This window comes from Xenopus laevis, chromosome 9_10L (assembly GCF_017654675.1).
Source record: "Xenopus laevis strain J_2021 chromosome 9_10L, Xenopus_laevis_v10.1, whole genome shotgun sequence".
NCBI classification, from domain to species: Eukaryota; Metazoa; Chordata; class Amphibia; order Anura; family Pipidae; genus Xenopus; species Xenopus laevis.
Window position 1 is genome coordinate 60,842,036 of NC_054387.1, and position 23,230 is coordinate 60,865,265.

Genomic DNA, 23,230 nt, shown 5'->3' on the forward strand with positions numbered 1-23,230 from the left:
TCCCACACATCCCATTCACTGGCAAACCGGTGGGATTTCAATTGCACGGCTGGTTTAACCTAAAGAATGTCAGCTCTTGTGCACATAGAGCCTAGATCCTATTTTATGAATTACTGTTACATGTCTGCGTGTCTTGTTCCAGTCATGTAGTATGCGGGCATTTTGATCTGCAACCATATTTTTACTGTACTACAACCCCCAGCATGCACAGCAAATCTAGTCCCATGTATGTCAGAGAAACATACTGTTACGTGTGTGTGCGTGTAACCTTGTTATGAACCAAGGGGGACCAATCTAAAGGCTGGTTAAGGTGAGATGTTTATTTGGTGCCCTGGGTACGCCTGAAACTATAGCAGGCTGACAGTTACCCCAATGTTTCTATAGAACTGTAACCCTGTTATGAGCTAAGGGGGCCCAGCCTGAAGGCCAGTTAGGGTGAGATTTGTGGTGAGTGTTTATTTGTGTCCTGGAAATATAGCAGGGTGACTGTTACCCCAATGTTTTTATATATCTGTAACCTTGTTATGAGCTAAGGGGGTTCAGCTGAAGGCCATTTAGGGTAAGATTTAAGGGGAATGCTTTTCTGCGTCATGGGTACAGCACTGCTATGTTTGTAAATATCTGTAAGAAGCTCAATCTAGTTAAAGGTGTTAAAGGCAAAGTCAAATTAAAAACCCAGTAATGTTGGCTTATAAATACAAAGCAAATAAAAGACTCATTTTCATTTTTTTTAATAACACTGTATAAAAAACAAAATAATGTTTCCAGTACCAAGAAGTCTTCAATAAAACATAACCATACAGCCCCCCCCCCCAATAAAGACAAATATCCTATCATATAAAGAGATGAAGCTATGAGATGTCTGTACAATTTCAAGCGTCTCCAGCGTAGATAAAGAAGAATAAAATACAAGATGGAAAATGGCTTCCTATGAAAGAGCACACTGTTACCGTGGAGACTACATCCGAAGGGGCACGTCATTTTTCTATGGAAAAGCAGTGTCAAAACACACGGCAATTCGTCAAACACGTCTTTCTATGGAAGCTGTGAATCCCTGAATGATGCACGTATAGGATTGTTTCCGGAAGAAGGCCATCAATTTGGCGTGCTTTCGTCCCTTGCTTTAGTCAAAGATCTGTAACAATTACCTGGTTTTGATGCTCCTTTTCCATAGAAGAGTGAAAAAACGGCATGTGCCTTGTTTCGAATTCTTCTGCCCAAACTTAGAACCCAGGAATGCTACCATGACAGAGAATAACACTTCAAATAATGAACTAAAAAGTCACATTAAAATAAAATAATTTCTCCTTTCTTTGTCACATAAGGAAACAATATATGGAGCTATTTGCAAGTGCAGGCATGGGTTAATTTTCCATTGAAGAAGAAAGTTCTAGGAGAGAATGCTTTGGTGCTTGAGATTAGGTACATCAAGGTAATGGCACCCCCTAGTGGGAAAGAGCAGTGTAAATAGTTCCAGTTATAAGAATGTTTTGGAAATGGAAATGTTAGTACATAAAGTAACAGGGTGCTCTGGCATAGAAACTTGTATTTTATCTTTAAAGGCACGGAGGTGACAGAGGGAGGTGTGATTTACTATAACGCAGCTGGTTTCCATTGGCCAAAATACCATCAACCAATGGGTTAATGCAAGTATTTCAAACAGCTGTTCACCTCTGTATACACAGTAGCCCCCTCACCCGGCTCCTAGACACGTGAGGTTATTTTTTTGGAATTTGTGAAGGAGCGGGTGGTGACTGATGGAATGTGCAGGTTACCCTAAAGCAGTTGGAAGCACCAGGAACAGACTGAAGTGCCCCATTAAACAGCAAAAACAATTCAGCAAACCCAACTCCCTTCTGCAAACGGGAAAGGCACATTCTCTAGTTCTTGATATACTGTTGTGCCCCGTGGGCTGTACCACTCCATGTACATAACATGTGTGCAGAAGGAGCGCCTCTGGAATGTTTAAAGCTTTCAAAAAACAGGGGAGAGGGGAGAATGGAAAAATTAGCCTCCCCTTCCCCTAATCGTGAATGAATTTGGCACAACCCCATCCTCCAGCTCTGGTGCCAAGTTTTCCTTACAAAATCTGTCAAATGCAAAAAGACAAAAAAAATAGTAACATGGAATTTTTCCCTCCAACCCTCCAGCTGTTTCTGAATGAGAACCCTCAGCCTGTCATCGGATGCTGGGACTTGTAGTTAGTTCAACAGGCGAACAGCAGGGAGGATCAGAACTTTAACAGAACCCAGGAATGCATAAAGCTTATAAATCCCCTCCAAAACAAATACAGTCAGAGGGAAGGTGTGCTGGCACTGATGGGCTCAGAGTACCGCAGCAAAGTCATATGGAACTACATCTAAAAACAAAAAAAAAACATAAAAGCACAAAAATAAAAAGGCAAGATATCCCTTTCATTTATGCTAGGTATCGTATAAAAGAATTGCGTTGAAAGTAAGCTGGCAACCTACAGCCGCAAGGTTGTCCAACGCTGAAATAGTTGAACTATTCCAACACATGCGGCATTACAGTCTGCAGCACAATACAAGTGTTTGCAGCAGCTTCCAGTACACAAAAATATCAAATTCAAATAAAAATATTTCTAGGCTGAAATGGGCTCTCACCCTATAACCAGAGGGTAGAACAGCCGCCAGCCTATGTAAACCAGTGGTATTAAACCTCGCCCGGCATTGGCAGCACTTGGCATGAGACAAAGAACATGATCAGTTCACAAAACACAGAGGTGCATTCAAACCTCCTACCCTTCCCCCAACAACCCCCCCCCCAAAAAAAATAGTTCCCTTTTCTTCACTTCCTCTCGCCCTCCGCGCTTCCCCCCCTGCCAGGAGAGGGTCAAGAACCTTTTAGTAACTTGATTCCAGTTGAACAACAAGCCATTCCATTCCCCCCCCCCACGACCCACCCGCTCTCCACGATCACAAACCTGTAGAGACAAAGAAAAGAAAGAGTCAGAAATAGTGCAAATAACATGAAAACTACATTTTGTTGTTATTACACAAAGTTGGGGCTGAACAGCCAGACTGGAGGAATGTGTTTTAGTGCTGCAGGACAAGTCAAATTAATGTTTTCTCCCCAGATGCCAGATTTGGTTATATTTATACTTCGCATTTGGCAGAATGGAGAAAAAAATAAGTTATTTTTTCATCAATGGTACAGGAGCAGACTAGATCCAGGGTGGGTGGGAAGCAGTAAGTCATGCAAGGGGTGGAAAATAAAGGGGGGGGAAAAAAAATCACAGCAGAAAACATTTTAGTTATATTGTACCCCTAATTAGTGAAGCCTTTTCCGAATTTGTATAAAACAGGAAATGGTCCTTTAAGGGCCACTTCTTATAATAATGTGTTAGCCAGCAGCCAATAGGAAACATGTAAGCATTTCTCTACTCTATAAAGCTTATTACTGATTGGCTGCTATTCAGAACCTGTTTGTAAAATCAGTATTTTATAAAAATGTATTAAGTATATGACAAAATGGCTTCTTATGCAGGGGGCTTTAGTTCTTCTTTAAATAAAAGAGACAGGCTCAGTGAAGAGGGATAGCTTGGGGGGAAAAAGAGGGGGGGGGGAAAGAGTTAAAGGGCATGCTACATCCAGGCTTATTAACCTCATTTCTGAACCAGCATTTATATGATTATACAGCAATCTTGATTGTCTCGACCCATTGTCTTTTTTAATACAAATTGCAATAATCCAAAGGAAAAATCAAGGTGCTGCTGAAATGGCGAGAGAGAAGGGAGTCACATGGGGTCTCTATTGATGTTGTACATTCTAGTTAATTTCACAGAGACAAGGCATTTCTATTTTTAAGGACGCCAATGCATACGCTCCCACTCCGTCTGATGACTCTAATCACTAACCTCCTACCCCAGGCCAGCACTCCTTTTCTGAAAACACACCAGCATTGAGTGCTTTTGTGCAGAGCACATGTTCTGTGTTCCCCATGCCGATTCAATTGGGTGCATGTGTGGTACAGAAATCTTTGAAATGTTCTACACTGCACGTGCACCCAGCTAGGGTGGCACAGGAGATACCTGGGATGGTGGTGGTGATGCACTGTGCAGAAAAGCTCTGGCTTAATTTCACTTCATCTGCTGCTGTACCATGTAATAGCCGTCATACTGGTCTGATCCTAATAGTACAGATTAGTAGGGGTCGTCTGGCCAACATACCAAATATCATACAAAGCAGCACATGTACAGTCAGCTTAACTGCAGCACTTTGCTGAGTCAGTATCAGGCCTGGAGGGGGGTAACACTTCAGACTGTGGGCGAGTAAGGCTGACCCCAGATGCAAATGATTCAGAACCACATACACAAGTCATTCAATGATTCAGCCTAGCGAAATCAAAGTCTGCACGGGACCAGAACATTCCTTAGAATTTAGCTCCACGTCAGCATAAAACAAACAAACATAAAAATCACGCACAAAGCTGGGATTCTGCCAGATTCCCATTTTCCAGAAAGTGTGCCAGAGGGAAGGTGAGCCTTTAAATCTCAAGCAAAAGAAATGGATTGCAGATGATGTGTTGGCTACACACAGGGCTGCTCCCCAATTAGCAACAGTGATATTAACTCTACATCAAAAGTTCTGGGGCTTCAGAATGTCAAACGGTTCCAGACAAAAATGTTCAAAAGGAAGTGGGCCCAGCAGTAGTCAAGGCCAAGGGATCCTTGTGTTTATCCTCAACCAGCCTCTGAGCTGTGAGACTTCACCAAGCAGAACTGTATCTGTAACAGTTCGATTTTTCCAAGACCAGTGGCACACAAAACATTTTGTTTGCCACTGTCCCAGTCACTGCTGCAAATACCACTGAATGTCAAGCAGCCAGTCTTACATGTGGAGCAGTGACAGGCTTGAGCTTTTGGCAATGACGTTTGTTCCTCACCACTGCATGTGTACCAGATAGGGCATTTTGTTTTCAATGGTACAGGTATGGGCCCTGTAATCCAGAATGCTCGGGACCTGGGAGTTTTCTGGTTAACAGTTCTTTCTGTAATTTGGATCTTCATACCTAAAGTGGAACTAGAAAATCATTTAAATAATTTGGATGTTTGGATGGAGTACAAGGTACTGTTTTATCATTAGAGAGAAACAAAACTCATTTTTAAAAATTTGGATAAAATGGGAGACATCCTTCCAGTAATTCGGAGCATTCTGGAAAATGGGTTTCTGGATAACGGATCCAATACCTGTATTGGTGACAGATACATTTTGACCACTGGTGTCCAGTTCTGGAACACCATGTGCCATTACCCTTAAAAGGGGTTGTTCACCTTCCAAAACACTTTTCAGTTCAGTTGTTTTCAGATAATTCCCCAGAAATAAACTTTCCACTCTATTTTTTAATGTTTTGCCAAAATCTGAGTTTAAAGTTTAATGTCCCTCTCTCTGGTGTTCGAGTCTCTGGCTGCTCAGTAATTCAGGTGCAGAATGTAAACAATTTTGCAACATTTAGTTGATTTAGTATCTCTGTAGTATTAGAATTGATACAATAGTTGCCAACAGCTGTCTTTAATGAAACCTAGTAGTGATGTGCGGGCCTACCCGATACCCGCGGGACCCGCCCTTCTTCTGCTCTCCCTGCCTGCCACCTTCAAATGCCGGCTTCCGACTTCCGGTTTTATAGACCTGCGTCTGCTCGCCCCGCCCCTTTTGTGATGTCATTGTGATGTCATCGGCAGGGCAGGTCCATAAAAGGACCCCAGAAACGCGGGTGCGGGCTGGAACAGGGCTGGTTAGGGTCGGGTGCGGGTCAGGAAAACCCTGACCCGCACATCACTAAAACCTAGGGATTCTGCTCTGTGGAACAAAGATGAGAAATTTATCAAATAAATGTATCAATTTAGAAATGGTTATAGAGTCGGCGACCCCCCCTCGCAGAGCAACTTTAGAAGGTGACAAATTAAACTTTACACTTCAATATTAGAAAAACGGGCACATGTGGAAAATAGAAAGTGATTGAGAAAAATTCTTTATTTCTGGTGAACTATCTGAAAACAACTGAACTGAAAAAAGTGTTGGAAGGTGAACAACCCCTTTAAAGTCACATTCCCCACCAGTGGTGCAAATGTACAAACATTCATGCGTTGAGAATGTGGTGTGTTTTTCACTGTAAAAATCAGTGCCAAAAAGTGCTTGGTACCAACCCAATCGTACTTAAAGCTAATAAACCACAAAATAATGGGCCAGTAGGAACTGTACATGAACAAAAAGTGTTTCATGACCAATGAGGATCAGGGACGCTGGGAAAGAGACCGAAAAGTTGCACACGACTAAACAATTTTAGGGTAATTTCAAGCTCAGAGGCCAAACAACAAAAATGCTCCCAATCTCCTCCCCTCTCCGATTCATTAATATGGCAGTGGTCTGGACTTAAAAAAACAATCACCTAAACCAAATGATTGCCATATAAATGAATGGGGGGGGCAATTGTGAACATTTTATCACCTGCGGAGGTGGATACTGCACAGAAGTCAAAACACCCCGTATTGTCATTAATTACCCTTGAATAAAATGTATGTTTTAGGGTATTGCTGGCAAGGATCTATCACAATTAGTAAATCTCTAGGGATCTGTCCGTCATTATCCCTTGCCTGCAAATCCTGCTGATGTTCAGTACATTTTAGCATTATCAAAAGAGTCAAAGGATTAGGGCTCATCCTTAATTGTTAGGAGCAAAAACCCTGGCTTTATCCTGTAATCACGCACTAATTGCCTTAAATACACAAGCATGATTGCAGTAGATGCTCTTTTTAATATTAGTATTTAGAGTGGAACCAAAGCCCCAGAAGAAGTAGGCTTGAAGACTCTTGTATCTTTCTTACAGGGCTGTTGTAGCAAGCTGGCAGTACAGTAGCACTGTGACTGATGATAACTGCCTCTGAATGTGTCTGCTACAGTACATGAAGTGGAATCACCCCCTCACCCCAAGCTTTAGTTTTGCCCAGTCTGCAGCAGTGGGTCAGCATTCCATACATACAGCAGTCTGGGCACTACTTCCCATAGGACTTTCTCAATTTCAACCTTTCTACGAGCTATGTGTATCCTGTATCCAATCACATCATCTACTTGTTCCCCTTCACTAACAAAATACACACCTATGCAGTCATCGATACCTATAAGAATTCAATTGACTTACCAGATTTTTCACGGCTTCCCGCTCCCTTCTCTTGTGCAAGGTTCAGCCGATTCTGTTCTGCAGCAATGCTGTTGGCCTCAGGGCTACTACTTCGGGAAGCATTTGCAGTATCGCCTGTTGGGTTCAGGTGGAAAGCCAAGTCAAGGTGCTCTTGAGCCAACTTGAGGTGCTGCCTCAACCTGTCCAGCTCATGTACAGGCAGCTCAAAGCCTTCAGACACTCCGTTTCCTGGAAAAACTGGTTTGCCGTTGGGCAGTCTGCCTTTCTTCAGTACGGAGTGGTAATTTGGAGGGGCACTTGGGGCTTTCTTACGGGATTCCTGAATTTCTTTTCTCTTCTGTCGAAGGGCATCTCGGATACCCCCTATGCCTAAGTGGAAGAGCTCGCACAGGTTCAGGAACAGGCAGAGTGCGCTGACAGCATACATGATCAGCAGAAAGATGGTCTTCTCAGTAGGACGGGACACAAAGCAGTCGACAGTATGAGGGCATGGTTTCCGGGTGCACACAAAGTAGGGAATGACCTCAAACCCATATAATATATACTGGCCCATCAGGAAGCCAACTTCAAACACTGAACGGACCAGCAGTTGCAGCACGTAGACTTTCATCAAGCCGTCTTGTTTGATTCGCCGGCGGCCATCGTGTTTCTTTTTGTCTCCTTTGTCACTGTCTTTTTCATGTTCCTCTTCTTCACAAATCATGGGGTCTTCCTCTTGATTATCTTCAGCCTCTTCATAGTCTCTCATGGCTCCCCGATGAATTATGGGAGCGCGCTTTTTGCTCTTTGTTTTATCCATGCGCCTTTGCCTCTCCTCTGGCTCACGTGCAATCCGATGCATGGCGAACCCCAGATACATAATGGATGGGGTGGTGATGAGGATAATTTGGAAAACCCAGAATCGAACGTGGGACAGGGGCGCAAATTTGTCATAACAGACATTCTCGCAACCGGGCTGCTGCGTGTTGCACGAAAATTTACTCTGTTCATCATAATATATAGACTCCCCACCAACAGCAGTCAGGACAATTCGGAATATGATGAGCACAGTCAGCCAGACCTTCCCAACGAATGTTGAGTGGTTGTTGATCTCCTCAAGGAGACGGGTTAAGAAACTCCAGCTCATTCTGAGCCCCGATCAGCTCTGCGGGAGGAGAAAAACAATGAGAGTGTTAATCACACAACAATTAGCCACAAAGGTGGGGGATATGCATATTTAACGAATGAACATCAGTGCTAATGAGTCTGAATTTTTAACGGCCAAAACATTATTTCTTAATGTGTGAACCACAAAAAGGCACATTTCCAAAAAAACAAACAGAACCTAATATTAATGGGAACAAGCCAAAATGTAACTCATGTATTATTGACTGGGGGTATTCAGAAAAAGTAATTAGACACTAGGCTAGAATGAACCTAATAAAAAAAAAAAACTCAGGCACAATTTCAACAATCTTTGGCTTACTGACTAACAGGTGTTATTAACTACCTTTAAAAAACAAACAAAAAAACAGATGTTATGTAACCTTTATTCTGCCACATTAAAGATTCAGAATGTGAATTTGTTCTTCAAATTTCCCAGGTGCAGTTTTCTGCTTATAGGAGCACTGGCTCTGTCAATTAAGTCAATTAAGTAAATACAATCACTTGGAGGTGCCTAACTTTTGGCATCCCCAAGCAAAAGAAATACTTTCCAAATGGCATAACCCCCCAACAAATGAAGAGAAAGGGAGGATCATATATATATGCAACACTACATTTTTACAATATAGAATACCTAGGGGTTGTGACAAACATTGCATTACATGCAAACAGTAACAATGTAAGACCGCGAAAAGGAACAGCAACACCAAAAACTGAAAGTGCATTAAAGTAATGAAAATATAATGTACTGATTGCGCTACACTCGTAAAACTGGTGTGTTTGCTGCAGAAAATCTATAACAGTTTATATAAACAAGCTGCTGTGTAGCCATGGGGGCAGCCATTCAAAGCTGAAAAAGGAGAAAAGGCCCAGGATAATCAACAGATAAGCTCTGTAATATGCAATGGGATTCTTCAGAATTTATCTGTGATCCATTATGTATCCTGTGCTTAAATGGCTGCTCCCATAGCTACACAGCAACTTGTTTATATAAACTATAATAGTTTTTCGGAAGCAAATTCACCAGTTTTACCAGTGCAGGACAATAATACATTATATTGTCATTCCTTTAAAACACTCATTTTTTGGCATTACTGTTCCTTTAAGTGCTAATAGAGCTTACAATCTAAGCATGCTTATAATATAGACAAAGATTCTCAGGCTCTGGCTCCTACATTCATTTAGATGAAATAACAAATCTCCACCTCGTTAGAAAACATGACAGTTCTTATAGAAGCCTAGCCGACTCCAAACCTGTTTTTCTGTACAGAAAGCCTCATATTCCTGGAGAGTGATTAAATAGGGACACTGTTGCCAAAGTAAAGAGGGTTTGTGCAATCAATGTGCTGTAGCTCTGGGGGGGGGGGTACAGTTATATTACTCAGAGTACAAGAGGAAAATTTGTGACAGCATCAGGGTTGCATCCCTCCTTTCTTCCATTTTTAGCATTAAACAGGCAAAATTTCTATCTTGCTTACCCTTTAGTCTCTGCTCGATAAATATTTAGTGAGGAATTAGGAAGCTAAATTCAGGCAGAGCAAACAAAACCAATGAACCTTAAAAATAAGTTAATATGAAACCTAAACCTCTGTGCAGTGAAGTATGTTATATTATCTACATACAAGCAAGGGCTGCCATCATGAAGGTGGGAATCTGGACTACTATAGGGGTCCGCTGAATTTTAGGCTTGGGTGGTGAGGAGCTAAATTACCTTTTTATCTTTGTTTTTGATGCAGGAATATTCGGGTTTTGGCCAAGCCAAAAGCATGGTAGTGGGGGTCCTCTAACCCCTAAGTAAGGAAGGCAATATCTGGGCATCCCACCCATAATAAACAATTCAGCTTTATGGGAACCCAAGACTTGAGATTGTGACCTTGCATACCTTCAATGATACACCATAGTATGTTTAATTCAGTGCTTTTCTATTAGTGCAAAAAAGGACTGGTTCATCTTTAAGTTGCATTTTAGTATGTTATAGTTTTTGAATAATTTCTTCTGACTCTTTCAAGCTTGCAAAAGGGGGTCAATGGCCATCTAAAAAAACAAATACTGAGTAAGGCTACACATTTATTGTTATTGCTATTTTTAATTACTCATCTCTATTCAGACCCTCTCCTATTTATATTCCAGTCTCTTATTCATATCAACACATGGATGCTATGGTGATTTGGACCCTAGCAACTAGATTGCTGATATTGCAAACTGGAGAGATGCTGAATGAAAGCAAAATACCACAGATAATTAAAAAAAAAAAAAAAAGAAATTAAAAATGCTCACAGAGTAAACGTCTTTGCTCAACACAAGAGGATGTGCACTTCTGTCTTTTGTCCTCGGTTCCTGTATGTTATGTCATGAAGGTGTTTAAAGAAAAACACAGAGTTTGTTCCATCTCCTTTGTAGGATCCTGAAATCTCTTTGGCACTAATGTCGCAAAGAAGTGGCTTGTTTCCTCATTAGCCCGCTAGCCATGCACACAGGTTTAACTAAAAACCCATTTCTTCCCCTCCCCCTAAAGTTCCAAAATTAAAAAGATTATATGAGTCTGGTGGCAGGAAACCTTCCTTCCCACACCCAAGTGAGAGACAGATGGTAAAGTAACACCAAGCATTCGGGGAGGTGCAAAAGGTCTAATTCTGCAGGCAAATGGGAATAAAATACAAACTGAGCTCTGTAAGTGGGGTTATATCTCTATATACAGCTGTGTGGGTTACAAACTCCCACCCATGGGAAGAGAACAACAATCATGATTAAAGGGGAAATATTTAAAACCATGGTATGTAAAACGGAGGTTTCACTATACATATATAAAGTACTTCATTATAGGCACTATTTATGAAATGCGGCAGGAGTCCTTGTATTTAGCACTTTTTCAATATTTCCCTGGTCCCAGAGTTGTGCCCCCCACTGGGGTCTCTACATATTGGCATAAGGATCACAGCATGGATACAGTTTATTATAGGCAGAGAATAGTTTAGTACCCCTAAGGCAGATGCCACATGGCACTCACCAGCTGCCAAACAGCCAGCAATGGGCGGCATAATATCAATTTCTGCTGCCGATAGGACCATTACTGTGTCAGTGTACTTGCAGAGACCATAACAACGGATGACTTCCCTGGGGCCAGGGAATGAGCATTAATCATATCTTTGTGCATTTATTTCCCACAAAAGGCATCACTCAAGGTTTGGCAAGGTTTAAAAGCACACAAAAGGAGTTTTTGTTGTCCCCTTTGGGCCATTAACAGTCGCTTTGCTCAGATATTTGCTCATGTGACAAACGGATCGGCTTCAGGAGTGTCTGCACCATTAGAGATGCTGTTGACTGTTAAACAAAGTGACAATTTCCTACTGTACATGTGTGAGAATCACTGCTGCCGCATGTTCAGTAAATAGTTACCTCAAACAGGAAACCTGAATCCACTGGCATTTCCGAAGACAGAGTATCAGCCGTCGCTGACAAGACTAATTAAATGTAAAAGCATAGTTAGCTGGGGATGCTGGGAAAATGTAGAATGCAAAAGCAGAAGAGGAGACAGTGGGTCCCCCTGCTCAAGCAACTTCACCCCCCTCATTAGTAGCGCAGTTCCCTATTTGAACTCATGACCTCAAACTTAATCCCTGAGAGTAGGAGCAATCCTTTCACATTACATGGATGAGTTTCTCCCTGCAATTCGCCAACTTGCCGGGCTTTTGAGGATCTGAGAATGTGTCGTTTTAATAGGAGGGCGAGTCACTTCTTTCAGCCACAGTGGAAAATAAAGCGCTCACTCATGATGCAATCCATGCGGTGGGTGTGGAGGCGCCTTGTGGCACAACATGCACCCTCAGCTTCAGCTCTACAGCACATTTCTCCAAAAGCCAAAAGGACATTTCTCACCACAGCACACTCAGCTTGCTGGATTATTCCAGGGGAATTTTTGTTGCCCTACAGAGCTCACAATCTACTAGAACAGTGATCCCCAACCAGTAGCTCGTGTGCAACATGTTGCTCCCCAACCCCTTGGATGTTGCTCCCAGTGGCCTCAAAGCAGGTGATTATTTTTGAATTCCAGGCTTTGAGGCAAGTTTTGGTTGTATAAAAAAAAGGTTTCCTACCAAACAGAGGCTTCCTGTAGGCTGACAGTCCACATTGGCGCTACCAATAGTCAATCACAACCCTTACTTGGCACTAACCAGGAACATTTTTCATGTTTGTGTTGCTCCCCAACTCTTTTTACATCTGAATGTTGCTCACGGGTGGAAAAAGGTCGGGGACCCCTGTACTAGAGAGAGATAGAGATAGAAAGAGAGAGAGGGAGAGAGAGAGAGAGAAGGCAACAGAGGGAGAGACAGAAAGAATGTAGGATTCCAGCTCCAGCATCTGGAATGGGGAGTTCAGACAAGTGCCAGCATGCCTCATTTACTAGCAGCAGCTCCCAGATACCAAGCCCCAATGAAGCACTCTGGCTCAATAAGCTTCTCCTTCTAATGAAATAAAGGCAACAATACAACTGGAACCACATACACATGTTTGTCTCTCTAAAGGACTTGCCTATAGCAACAGGTGAAAACATATGAAGCACCCAAGCCACTACACCCAAGTTAAATAAACTTTCTCACATGATCAATATGTTCCAATAGGGAAACCATCAACCATATTAACCCATTAGGATTCCATTATTCACCTCTGCAATTCCATACATCCATTCTAAAAGAGCCCTCGCGCTACCAGACACTCATTCACTCCTTTGGAATGAGCCCCTGCACTGACACTCAGTCTTGTTGTCTGGAAATAATGACGCTGTTATTTTCTGCCATATGTATAGATCTAAACACTCAGTGGTTTTGTTTGCACTGCCCCAGCTAAGCTTTCTTATCTCTCTCACGTGGGAAGAAATACATCACCTTCTTATCAAAACCTGCTGTGTTCAAGTGAATCAACAAAGGATAATATATCGGCTTCCACTTTAACCAAACGACTAGCACCCTCCATCCAGCCAATTGTCTTATCAGCTTAGATAAATGAAAATGCATTTATGAAGGATTAACAAATCGTACAGGGTGACTTTTGTTCCCCAATGTGATATTAAGACACTGGCTTGAAGAGGAAATAGAGTGAGCAGTGGTCACAAGCAGCACGTGGCACATGCAATGAAATGCGTTCCCATCTGCAATAAAGTCACTCATAAATGAGAAACCATAAGCAGTGCTTTGTTTTCTAAAGTTGCCTAAAGTTTCCTCCTGAAATAAACAAAGTGTCACATATGTTTTCCAATCCAGGACACACTATATTGCCGATGGGAAAGTATTTTGGGGAGATTTGTCGCCCACAGTATTGGCTGACAAATCTCCAGTGTGCCGCTACCAGGAGGGAGAAAAATCACTGTCATTCTGGGAGATTATTCATATTGGCTGCTTACAAAGCAGTGGATCCCTTTCAGTCACCCTAATGGGCAAGTGGGGGTCGGATATTACAAGCAAATAATGCGATTTACACTTATGCACTGCACCGTCTTCCTCTCTTTTCATTGCTTTCAGTGATGGGATCCTAAACTCAATTCACCATTATTGTCTTTGTGTTTGTTAGGGGCAGTGACCCTAGCAACCAGATTAATTATATTACAGTGTTTTTCCATTACTAATCTTTGAGATATGAGGAATTCCAAATCAGAAGGATTTTTTTTTTTAGGGGAAGGCTAAGCACGGGCAAGGGCAAGTTAGCTGCACAGAGAATATCTGGTAGCCCGGAGACACGGAATTTAGAACACACAAAGGAAGAGGAATGCAGCTGTGGAGCAATAGGGGGGGAAGGGAGGGTTATAGGTGCCATCTGGGAGAGGTTACAAGCACACAGCCTCCATTCATAGGCTCCCCACAAGTGCACAGGGGGCACTTACATTATTTCCAGTGAAATATCTACATTGATTACTCTGTGGGTAATGATAGGGATATCCAGCTCTTGCCTAATTATACACACTACTAAACCATAACAACAAGGACATTCACCTTTGTTGCACCAGGCCACAGTGCTCTTTCCCATGCATTGATCCCCAGAGGATCTGGTACCCTCTTAAAGCAGAAGGAAAGTAATTTTAAATTGGGGTGCCAAATTTAGGCATCCCCAAGTGGTTATATTTAATTAGCTGACACCCCGGGCCAGTGCTCCTATCAGCAGGGTTCTGTCAGTGAGCACCACAGAGTGATTGTCTTCTTCGCTTCTTTGTTCTTCAAATTTCCCGGGGCAGATGCATGCGCAGGACAACCAAATAGCCGGCTTTTTTGTTGAGGTTCGGGTTTTCGCTCTACTGTGCATCCGCAGCCACGAGAAGAAAAAAGAAGGAGGAAAAGGAATGCTCCATGGTGCTCACTGGTATAACCCTGGGCCCGGGGTGTCAGGTAAGTAAATATAATCACTTAGGGGTGCCTAACTTTTGGCAACCCCAAGCAAAAAAGACTTTCCTTCTCATTTAACTCTGCCACACAATTTAGAAATGGCAGAGCTGGTAGGTTTTTTTTTCTAATTTTTATATAAAATATAGAATAGCCTCCAGGTTGCTTTCTATAAATACAGCCATGGTTCATACTACTCCATAATAACAGCCCATTCCTTATAATCTTGCTTTACAATATACACTGTGCTATAGTTACAAACTTTTCCATGGGCATTTTATTGCCTTGCTATACACACTATGTCACAGTTACTCTATGGAACACAATGTTTCTATCCCACTGCATTCAAGACGATACAGTAATTCAGGCTTTGGAGTCCCCCTAAACACAGCTCAGAGGAGCTCAAAAGGTCAAAACACCACTAGGTTGAGTAAAAGATTTTAAACCTCTCTGCTTGCTTAAAGGGGACATAAATCCAAACACAAAATTGTCCTTAATGTAGAAATAAAAAATAAAAAAAACAAACAAATACAAAAAGTATTGTAGAAGTGATACCTATATTGGCTAGCAATAAAAAATACATTGCAAGCTTTCAGAGCACCAAGGCCCCTTCGTCCGGACGAAGGGGCCTTGGTGCTCCAAAAGCTTGCAATTTATTTTTAGCCAATATAGGTATCACTTCTACAATACTTTTTGTTTTTGTTTGTTTTTTTTATTTGTTATTTTTGCTACTGGCTAACACGGTACCACTGTTTTTGTTTTGTCCTTAATGTAGGAAATTGTAATTCTAAGCAAGTTCCCAATATCCATTTTCACTGGTTCGGATGGTATTTTTAAATGCATTAAAAGCAGTGTCTGTTTATGTTCTCTGCACTGTTGGTTCTGATTCCTGAAACAATGTTACAGAAGCCATTTCATTAACGGACCTGGAGGAGAAATGACAAGAAAAAGACACTGCTTTCAATACCATACACCTTGAAAAATCAATGTATATAGGGAAGTCCCTTAGAATTATATCAGCTTTCATTATGCAATTCCTCTTCAAGAAATTCACTGGCAGGTCTGGGGTTACAGACACATAAGCACAAGACATAAATCTGAGTTCCCGGGTCAGAATAACAAAAGGAAACAATGTGACACAGGCAGCGATACAAAGGCGGGGAGGTGCTTTGTGCAATTAAAGCTCATTCGTTTGCAGGCTATTAAGGCGGAACGAATGAGAGGCTGCTGCAAAGATTGTCCTACAGGGCTGTAATGGTCTTTACACTTGGCATTGAACCCCCCCCACACACACAGGTCCCTTACACAGAACAATTCAGATTAGAACTTGGTAAAACTCTATTAACATTACTGGAGTACTGCTAATTAAACCCAAACAGCCTTATGGCATCCATTAGCAAATATATATATATATATATACATATATTGCAGACTGCACTGAATTCAGGGTAGTCATGCTAGAATGCATTTAATACATCTCCCTTATTAAAGGCAAACTTTTTTTTTTTTTGTTTATCTGGTACTTTACTAGAACAGTATCTGTGCCTGAGCTTTCAATAAGAATTTGTTGGGGGGAAATGATTTGCTATAATAATAAGTAGGGACACACAGAATTAAGGATTCAGCTAGGGATTCTGGCTTTTTCAGCAGGATTTGTATTAGACCGAATCAAATCAGAATCCCAAAAAAAAAAAAAAATGGACGTAGCTTTTCAGAACACAAGCAAGAAAGAAACATTTCTTTAGCTGCATGCTGCACATGCGTTTCTCTTTCCCCCTTGTTTCCCCAATAGGCATATGCAAATTAGGGTCCGGATTCAGCCGACTCCTAAAATAGTGGATTTAGTGTATTCCTAATTATAAAGCAATAAAAGCAGATTTCCCCTTAGTCTGCACAAAATTTGGGATTAAACTTCAACCTTCATGTTTTGTTGGTCTACAACTCCCACGATCCTCTCTTAGCCTTCAATAGTCAGGCAGAAAGGTTCTGCAACCTAACAGACTAATTCAACTTTTTGTATGCAGTCAGCATACTTACTAGTGATATACCCAGGCTGGCATAAGAGATCATGGCATAAACTTGTTCTAAAAACCCTCACATCCAGAATTGCAGTAATGCACCAACTGCTAATGCAATACTTCCTCACATGACAAATTTTAGGATTAGAAAACCAGACATAGATACATCTGCCAATACCTATCACAAGACACATTAGGGGGATTATCTCCCCATCGCCAAATCCATGTACCAACTACTCATTTTCCATATGGGCTGGGCCATGTCTTATTTAATTAAGATATTATTGGGGTAAGTACTGTTTAATACTTACTTTAATTTGCTGTACAATTATTAATGGATAGTATGTACTTATTACAATGACTTTCTTTGTCATGGCTACAACTAGTTTCTGAATTATCAGGGTAATTTACTTACTGTATAAGTAGAGTGTAAGCTCTATAGTACATGCACCTCCTTCCTGCTGTGTTTTACCCCTTAATATTTTAATCCAACCAAAATATCTTCTCGCATTGTTGCTCCTTGGCCATAAAAGCTGTGCATTAGGTGCATGCATATAAAATTGGTGCCCCACAATTATTATCCTTTAGGTAGTGAAGACATATGCCATAGTGCTGGAACAGACATTATACTTCAGTCACATCAGAGCCTGCCCCAGTAGAGCTTCCAATATTACTTGCAACACTGGCTATTACTTATTCTTATTGTAGATTATTTATAAAGCACTAAAATATTCTGCTGTCCAATGAATAGGGGAGAAACGTAACAGCATGAAAGGCAGACACAATTATAAGGTATTCTATTCATCCAGTGAAGAAGTGCCATATGGCAGGATGGAGCCAGAATTGACTAGTTGTTAGAAGTCTCTGTATTATTGGGGCAGTTAGTAGTCTCTGTATTATTGGGGCAGTTAGTAGTCTCTGTATTATTGGGGCAGTTAGTAGTCTCTGTATTATTGGGGCAGTTAGTAGTCTCTGTATTATTGGGGCAGTTAGTAGTCTCTGTATTATTGGGGCAGTTAGTAGTCTCTGTATTATTGGGGCAGTTAGTAGTCTCTGTATTATTGGGGCAGTTAGTAGTCTCTGTATTATTGGGGCAGTTAGTAGTCTCTGTATTATTGGGGCAGTTAGTAGTCTCTGTATTATTGGGGCAGTTAGTAGTCTCTGTATTATTGGGGCAGTTAGTAGTCTCTGTATTATTGGGGCAGTTAGTAGTATCTGTATTATTGGGGCAGTTAGTAGTCTCTGTATTATTGGGGCAGTTAGTAGTCTCTGTATTATTGGGGCAGTTAGTAGTCTCTGTATTATAGGGGCAGTTAGTAGTCTCTATATTATAGGGGCAGTTAGTAGTCTCTGTATTATAGGGGCAGTTAGTAGTCTCTGTATTATAGGGGCAGTTAGTAGTCTCTGTATTATAGGGGCAGTTAGTAGTCTCTGTATTATTGGGGCAGTTAGTAGTCTCTGTATTATTGGGGCAGTTAGTAGTCTCTGTATTATAGGGGCAGTTAGTAGTCTCTGTATTATAGGGGCAGTTAGTAGTCTCTGTATTATAGGGGCAGTTAGTAGTCTCTGTATTATTGGGGCGGTTAGTAGTCTCGGTCAGTGGTGTAACTAGATATTACTGGGCCCCACAGCAAATCATTTTTCTGGCCCCCCAAAATGTCTAAAGGTTGACTTGTTTTACCAATATTTATTGAACTTGTATATGAATTAGGGCCTCATAGGGGCCCTATAGCTGCAGGGACCCCTGCAGTTGCAGGTTCTCTCTGTATTATTGGGGCAGTTAGTAGTGGCAGTTGCTATTATTGGGTTAATTGACAGCAGTCTCTGTATAATACAAGAATAAGAAGACAAACAGTTCTGTGCATCAGAGATTGATCACAATGTGTATGTCGGACCAGTTGGCACAAGACTCACTCAGTACAGCCTGTATTATTGTTAAATTTAGTAGTCACTAGTTACTACAATATAACGCTTGGATTAATAGGGCTAGTTAGTAGTTAATGTAGCTTTCTGTAGTAGAGTTACATGCATGGCATGAAAGGGGTAGCACTCACCTAGTAATAGCGCTAGTTCTCACTGTACTGAGAGGAGTAAAGGAGCGTATAAGCGCAGTCGGTTAGCACTCAGCAGGACACTTACTACTGTACTAGCGGCTCCAGGTTCCGCGCGATCTCTCCGCTGGGGCAATAGAAGCGCCAACTCCGCGGCCAGACAAAGACAGCGTGGCCCGTCACGTGACCCTGCTTACCCCCGGCACGGGGAGGAGTCATGTGACTAAAGAGAGTCCCACTCCAGAGGGTCTTTCCCACCAACCCTCCCCCTATAAAGTTTAGCCTATATAGCAGGGGGGCTGGAGATAAACCTTTGTCTGTGCCTGGTCCCTACATCACCTCTCTATTCACATGCAATTCATTCTTTCCAGCCCAAGGCATCTCCAGCCCTTCACTTTATTCATGGCCCCCACCCTCCCTCTTCTACCTCTTTATTGCGTCTCACAAGGAGGTTTGCGCTTTTATACACAATGGGGGTCATTCATCAACACTGGGCAAATTTGCCCATGGGCAATAACCCATGGCAACCAATCAGATTGCTGCATTCATTGTTCTACTTACAGCTGGCTTTAAAAAGCTAATCACTGATTGGTTGCTATAGGTAACTGCCCGTGGGCAAATTTGCCCAGTGTTGATAAATGAGCCCCAGTGGAACCTTTATTTTTATATCCCTTCATTTTAAGTTTCCCTCATTTTTACTTTGTTGTTTTGTGGTCCCACCTATATATCATGCATAATACAATTCCCTGTTTTTACCATTTTTTTGGTCCCCTAAAAAATATAATATGGGCTTACCCCCCTTATAGTCTGTGTATATGGGGAAAGAGGAGTATTTGCAGCATGTTAACTATAGCTATTTGGCCTTTAACATTTAATTCCTCTGTAATGGAAAGAGGGTAAAGTTGATGGGTATGTGCTCTTTTTCACACTTTATAGCTTTAAATTTGAGATTACCCTGAAGAGAATAGACTGGGTGGGGGGTATATTGTAGCCGGGGGACAACCAAGGCACTAACAAGGGGTATAAACCTATTATAAAATCTACTATTGGTGGTAGAGGGGGCTCATGCCCCTAACACTGAGCCTCATAAACATGTCAGTAACATGCTGAATTCCTAGCTTTTGTTTGCCCAGCCTGTCCCCTCAATAAGACCACCAGACCTCATTTCCACCCCTCGCTAGGAGACCACCAGACACACTTTCACTCCTCCTCTGCCTCCTGGAGTCTCCAGTTTGCAATATAAAACCCAAGTACCTAAAGAAAACAGACGGCTAGACAGACATCTGGCAAGAGGTAGAAGTACTGACAGCAAGGAACCAGTGTTCACAACAACAAAAAAGGAGGAGGGGGGGATCCATGGAGCCCTATATAATGAATAATATAGTAATATAGCAATATATAGCATTGTGTATAAGGCTGTGACTTGTGTATTATAGAATAACACATGCCTGGCCATACCACTTGGTTCTCAGAAAGATAACCACAAGAATGATAAATAGAACGGTGAGATGCGTCACTCAGATAAGTGCTCCCTTCCTTAGGGGGAACGTTAAAAGATCTGTAAAATTAGTGTGTGTGCCTTTAAGTGACATTTGTGGTTTAGGATTTAGGAAAATGTCACATTGGAGACTTTAGTGGAGAGGTTGGAGCAAGGCTAATGGGCTCCCGTCTGCCTAAACGCACACAGAATTCAGAAGTGTTTTTTGGGCTGAAGCCTATGTGTGCACTGGCAGTCATGTCACCACTGCACAGACACAAGTAGTGGCATCCCCTGAATGCATATTCTTGCCGAGTATAACCTTAATGTGAGAGATAGATTGTTGCCATGTTATTGCCTGGTTTAGCCAAGCAACACTTCTACCATTTGCCATTATCCAACTAGGGGGCACTGTTCAATGCTGCAGTATTTACATCTTCCTGCTTTTTATTAGTTTTACTAACTCTGCACATTCTTTTGTTTCAATCCTCCATTCCCCATGCAACATTCTCAGCCCACCGACCTTAGATTGTGAGCTCTACAGGGCAGTATGCCAGAAGGCAAGGAGTACAAATAAAGATGAGACTATGTAACATACTGATGTTACATAAAAAAAAAACATTTTACCATATGGAAACAACTTCAAAGATCAGCACAGGTTCCCCTTTACTCGCCTGTTTAATTAAACCAACCTCAAGTCTTTACACTTATTGCTACTCTTATGTGATCTGGATCTGACTCAAATCGGATTGGTTGGAGATTTAGCAGAAATAAAACATTTTGCTGATCCTCAACCTTCAAGTGAATCAAGACTTTTAATGGGTAAAGGGGGTGTAAACCCAAGCATGCAGCAATGGCGAATGAAAGAAAATGTTAATTTTAAACAACTTCTCAACATACATGAATCTTTTTCCCTGGTTTTAAAGTTATTTGTAAATGTAATTGCAATTGAAAGCAGTGTCTGTCTCCCTACATTGCTGGTTCTGTCTCTGGAAACAATTAAGCAGAAGTCTCACAAGTTTCTCTACAGGTCTGCCATCAATTAGCTTCTGCTACATAGTACAAGCAGCTTTCTTAGTTGTTAGGGGAAAGCAGTAGCCCCCGGCACGGGACTGCCCTTTGCACAATGCATTTCCATGGAAACCAAAAACAATTATGAATTGCTCATTAGTTTATTAGTTTGTATTTGCATGTGACTCAGGAGAGAACAGTTTCAACACATGGGAAGTGGGGGTGTTTAGCAGTTTGCTTTCATGAGAAGTTTAGAGGGGCAACAGCTTGGGTTCATCTGGAGAGGCTCCCACCCACAGTTTTACTAACTGTTCAACTTCAGTAGCCTCCTCATTCCTTAATAAATTCCAAGCAGCGCTGTAAGTTCTATACAACAAAAAAACTTATGTAAAGCTAGTCATGATATTATCTATGACCAACACCAGCACTCTGCATCATCTGTAGTCTGTTGAGGAATGCTACAAGTTGTAGAAAGCCACATGCACATCTGTACACTGGGGACACATGGATCCCAGAAATCAGGCAAACAACCTCTAATAATGATATATATTGGCCTTGATGGTCACACTCCCCCCTCCTGTCCCCTCCAGTTGTCAGCTAGCACCCTCATACCTTGTGTTTTTCATTTGCTACAGCAGTACAAAAGTGGGGAGCAAACAATAGGATTTGGGGTACCTCTTTTTATACAAAAAGCACAGCCTGTTCCCTTTAGGTGTAACATTTAAATATAAACATCATGACCACCACACATTATCAACAGCAAGTTGCCCCAGGCAGTCTTAGTAATACTCACCTTATTAACGTGGCACAGACACTTCACTTGCTGCTTTCTCCTGATCACTCTCTAACTTGAGCCAGTTTCCACGACTTGGTAAAGTGGGCGGGAGTTAGGATTTTGGGAGTGGGGCTGTAATATAATCTAAAGTGGGGGGAGTTGTAAACGGCCCTCCTTTCCCATAGACCAGCCCTGCCTCAGAGGCATCCTCTGCATCCTATTGCTCTCTACTTTCCACCCATTCCTTCCCTTTCCTGCTCCTTAAACTTCTTCCTTTTACTCAGTTTCCTCCCTTCCCTTTGATTTCTGTTCATAGGTTAATGAAATAGAAGTGACTTGTATCTGACAACAGGATAACCTGATTTCATAGGTTTCTGTGATTTACATTGTACAAGTGTGTGGTAGACACCAGATATTTACCCTTCATGGTAAATGTCTGGTGCATGCAACACTTGTAGCGATGGGCAGTTGGGATAATAGTCTATGGGAAGGGACTGTGACTGTGGGATAGAAGGTATAGTAGGGAGAGATGGTGCCTATAGTAACAGTGGGATAATAGTGTCTGGGAAGGGACTGTGACTGTGCTATAACAGGTATAGTAGGGAGAGATGGTGCCTATAGTAGCAGTGGGATAATAGTTTCTGGGAAGGGACTGTGGCTGTGGGATAGCAGGTATAGTAGGGAGAGATGGTGCCTATAGTAGCAATGGGGATAATAGTCTCTGGGAAGGGACTGTGGCTCTGGGATAACAGGTATAGTAGGGAGAGATGGTGCCTATAGTAGCAGTGGGATAATAGTGTCTGGGAAGGGACTGTGGCTGTGGGATAACAGGTGTAGTAGGGAGAGATGGTACCTATAGTAGCAGTGAGATAATAGTCTCTGGGAAGGGACTGTGGCTGTGGGATAGCAGGTATAGTAGGGAGAGATGGTGCCTATAGTAGCAGTGGGATAATAGTCTCTGGGAAGGGACTGTGACTGTGGGATAGCAGGTATAGTAGGGAGAGATGGTGCCTATAGTTGCAGTGGGATAATAGTTTCTGGGAAGGGACTGTGGCTGTGGGATAGCAGGTATAGTAGGGAGAGATGGTGCCTATAGTAGCAGTGGGATAATAGTCTCTGGGAAGGGACTTTGACTGTGGGATAGCAGGTATAGTAGGGAGAGATGGAGCCTATAGTTGCAGTGGGATAATAGTCTCTGGGAAGGAACTGTGGCTGTGGGATAACAGGTA

The 23,230-nt window shown here is 42.0% G+C and overlaps 1 protein-coding gene across 4 annotated transcripts; it reads right to left on the minus strand.

Moving 5' to 3' along the window:
- Window positions 1-715: 715 nt before the first annotated feature.
- gjc1.L (gap junction protein gamma 1 L homeolog) lies at window positions 716-22,175 on the minus strand. 4 transcript variants are annotated; one of them, XM_018234000.2, is made up of 3 exons: window positions 22,020-22,175; window positions 7,159-8,302; window positions 716-2,944 (listed from the first exon to the last, which is right to left on the minus strand). In XM_018234000.2, the coding sequence occupies exons 2-3, from the start codon at window positions 8,282-8,284 to the stop codon at window positions 2,937-2,939; spliced, it is 1,134 nt and encodes a 377-aa protein (XP_018089489.1). In that variant the 5' UTR covers window positions 8,285-8,302; window positions 22,020-22,175; the 3' UTR covers window positions 716-2,936. The 4 variants fall into 4 exon arrangements, with proteins under 4 accessions (XP_018089489.1, XP_018089491.1, XP_018089490.1 ...); XM_018234002.2 differs by lacking the exon at window positions 22,020-22,175 and adding an exon at window positions 18,827-18,982; XM_018234001.2 differs by lacking the exon at window positions 22,020-22,175 and adding an exon at window positions 18,742-18,900.
- Between the last annotated feature and the right edge of the window lie 1,055 nt (window positions 22,176-23,230).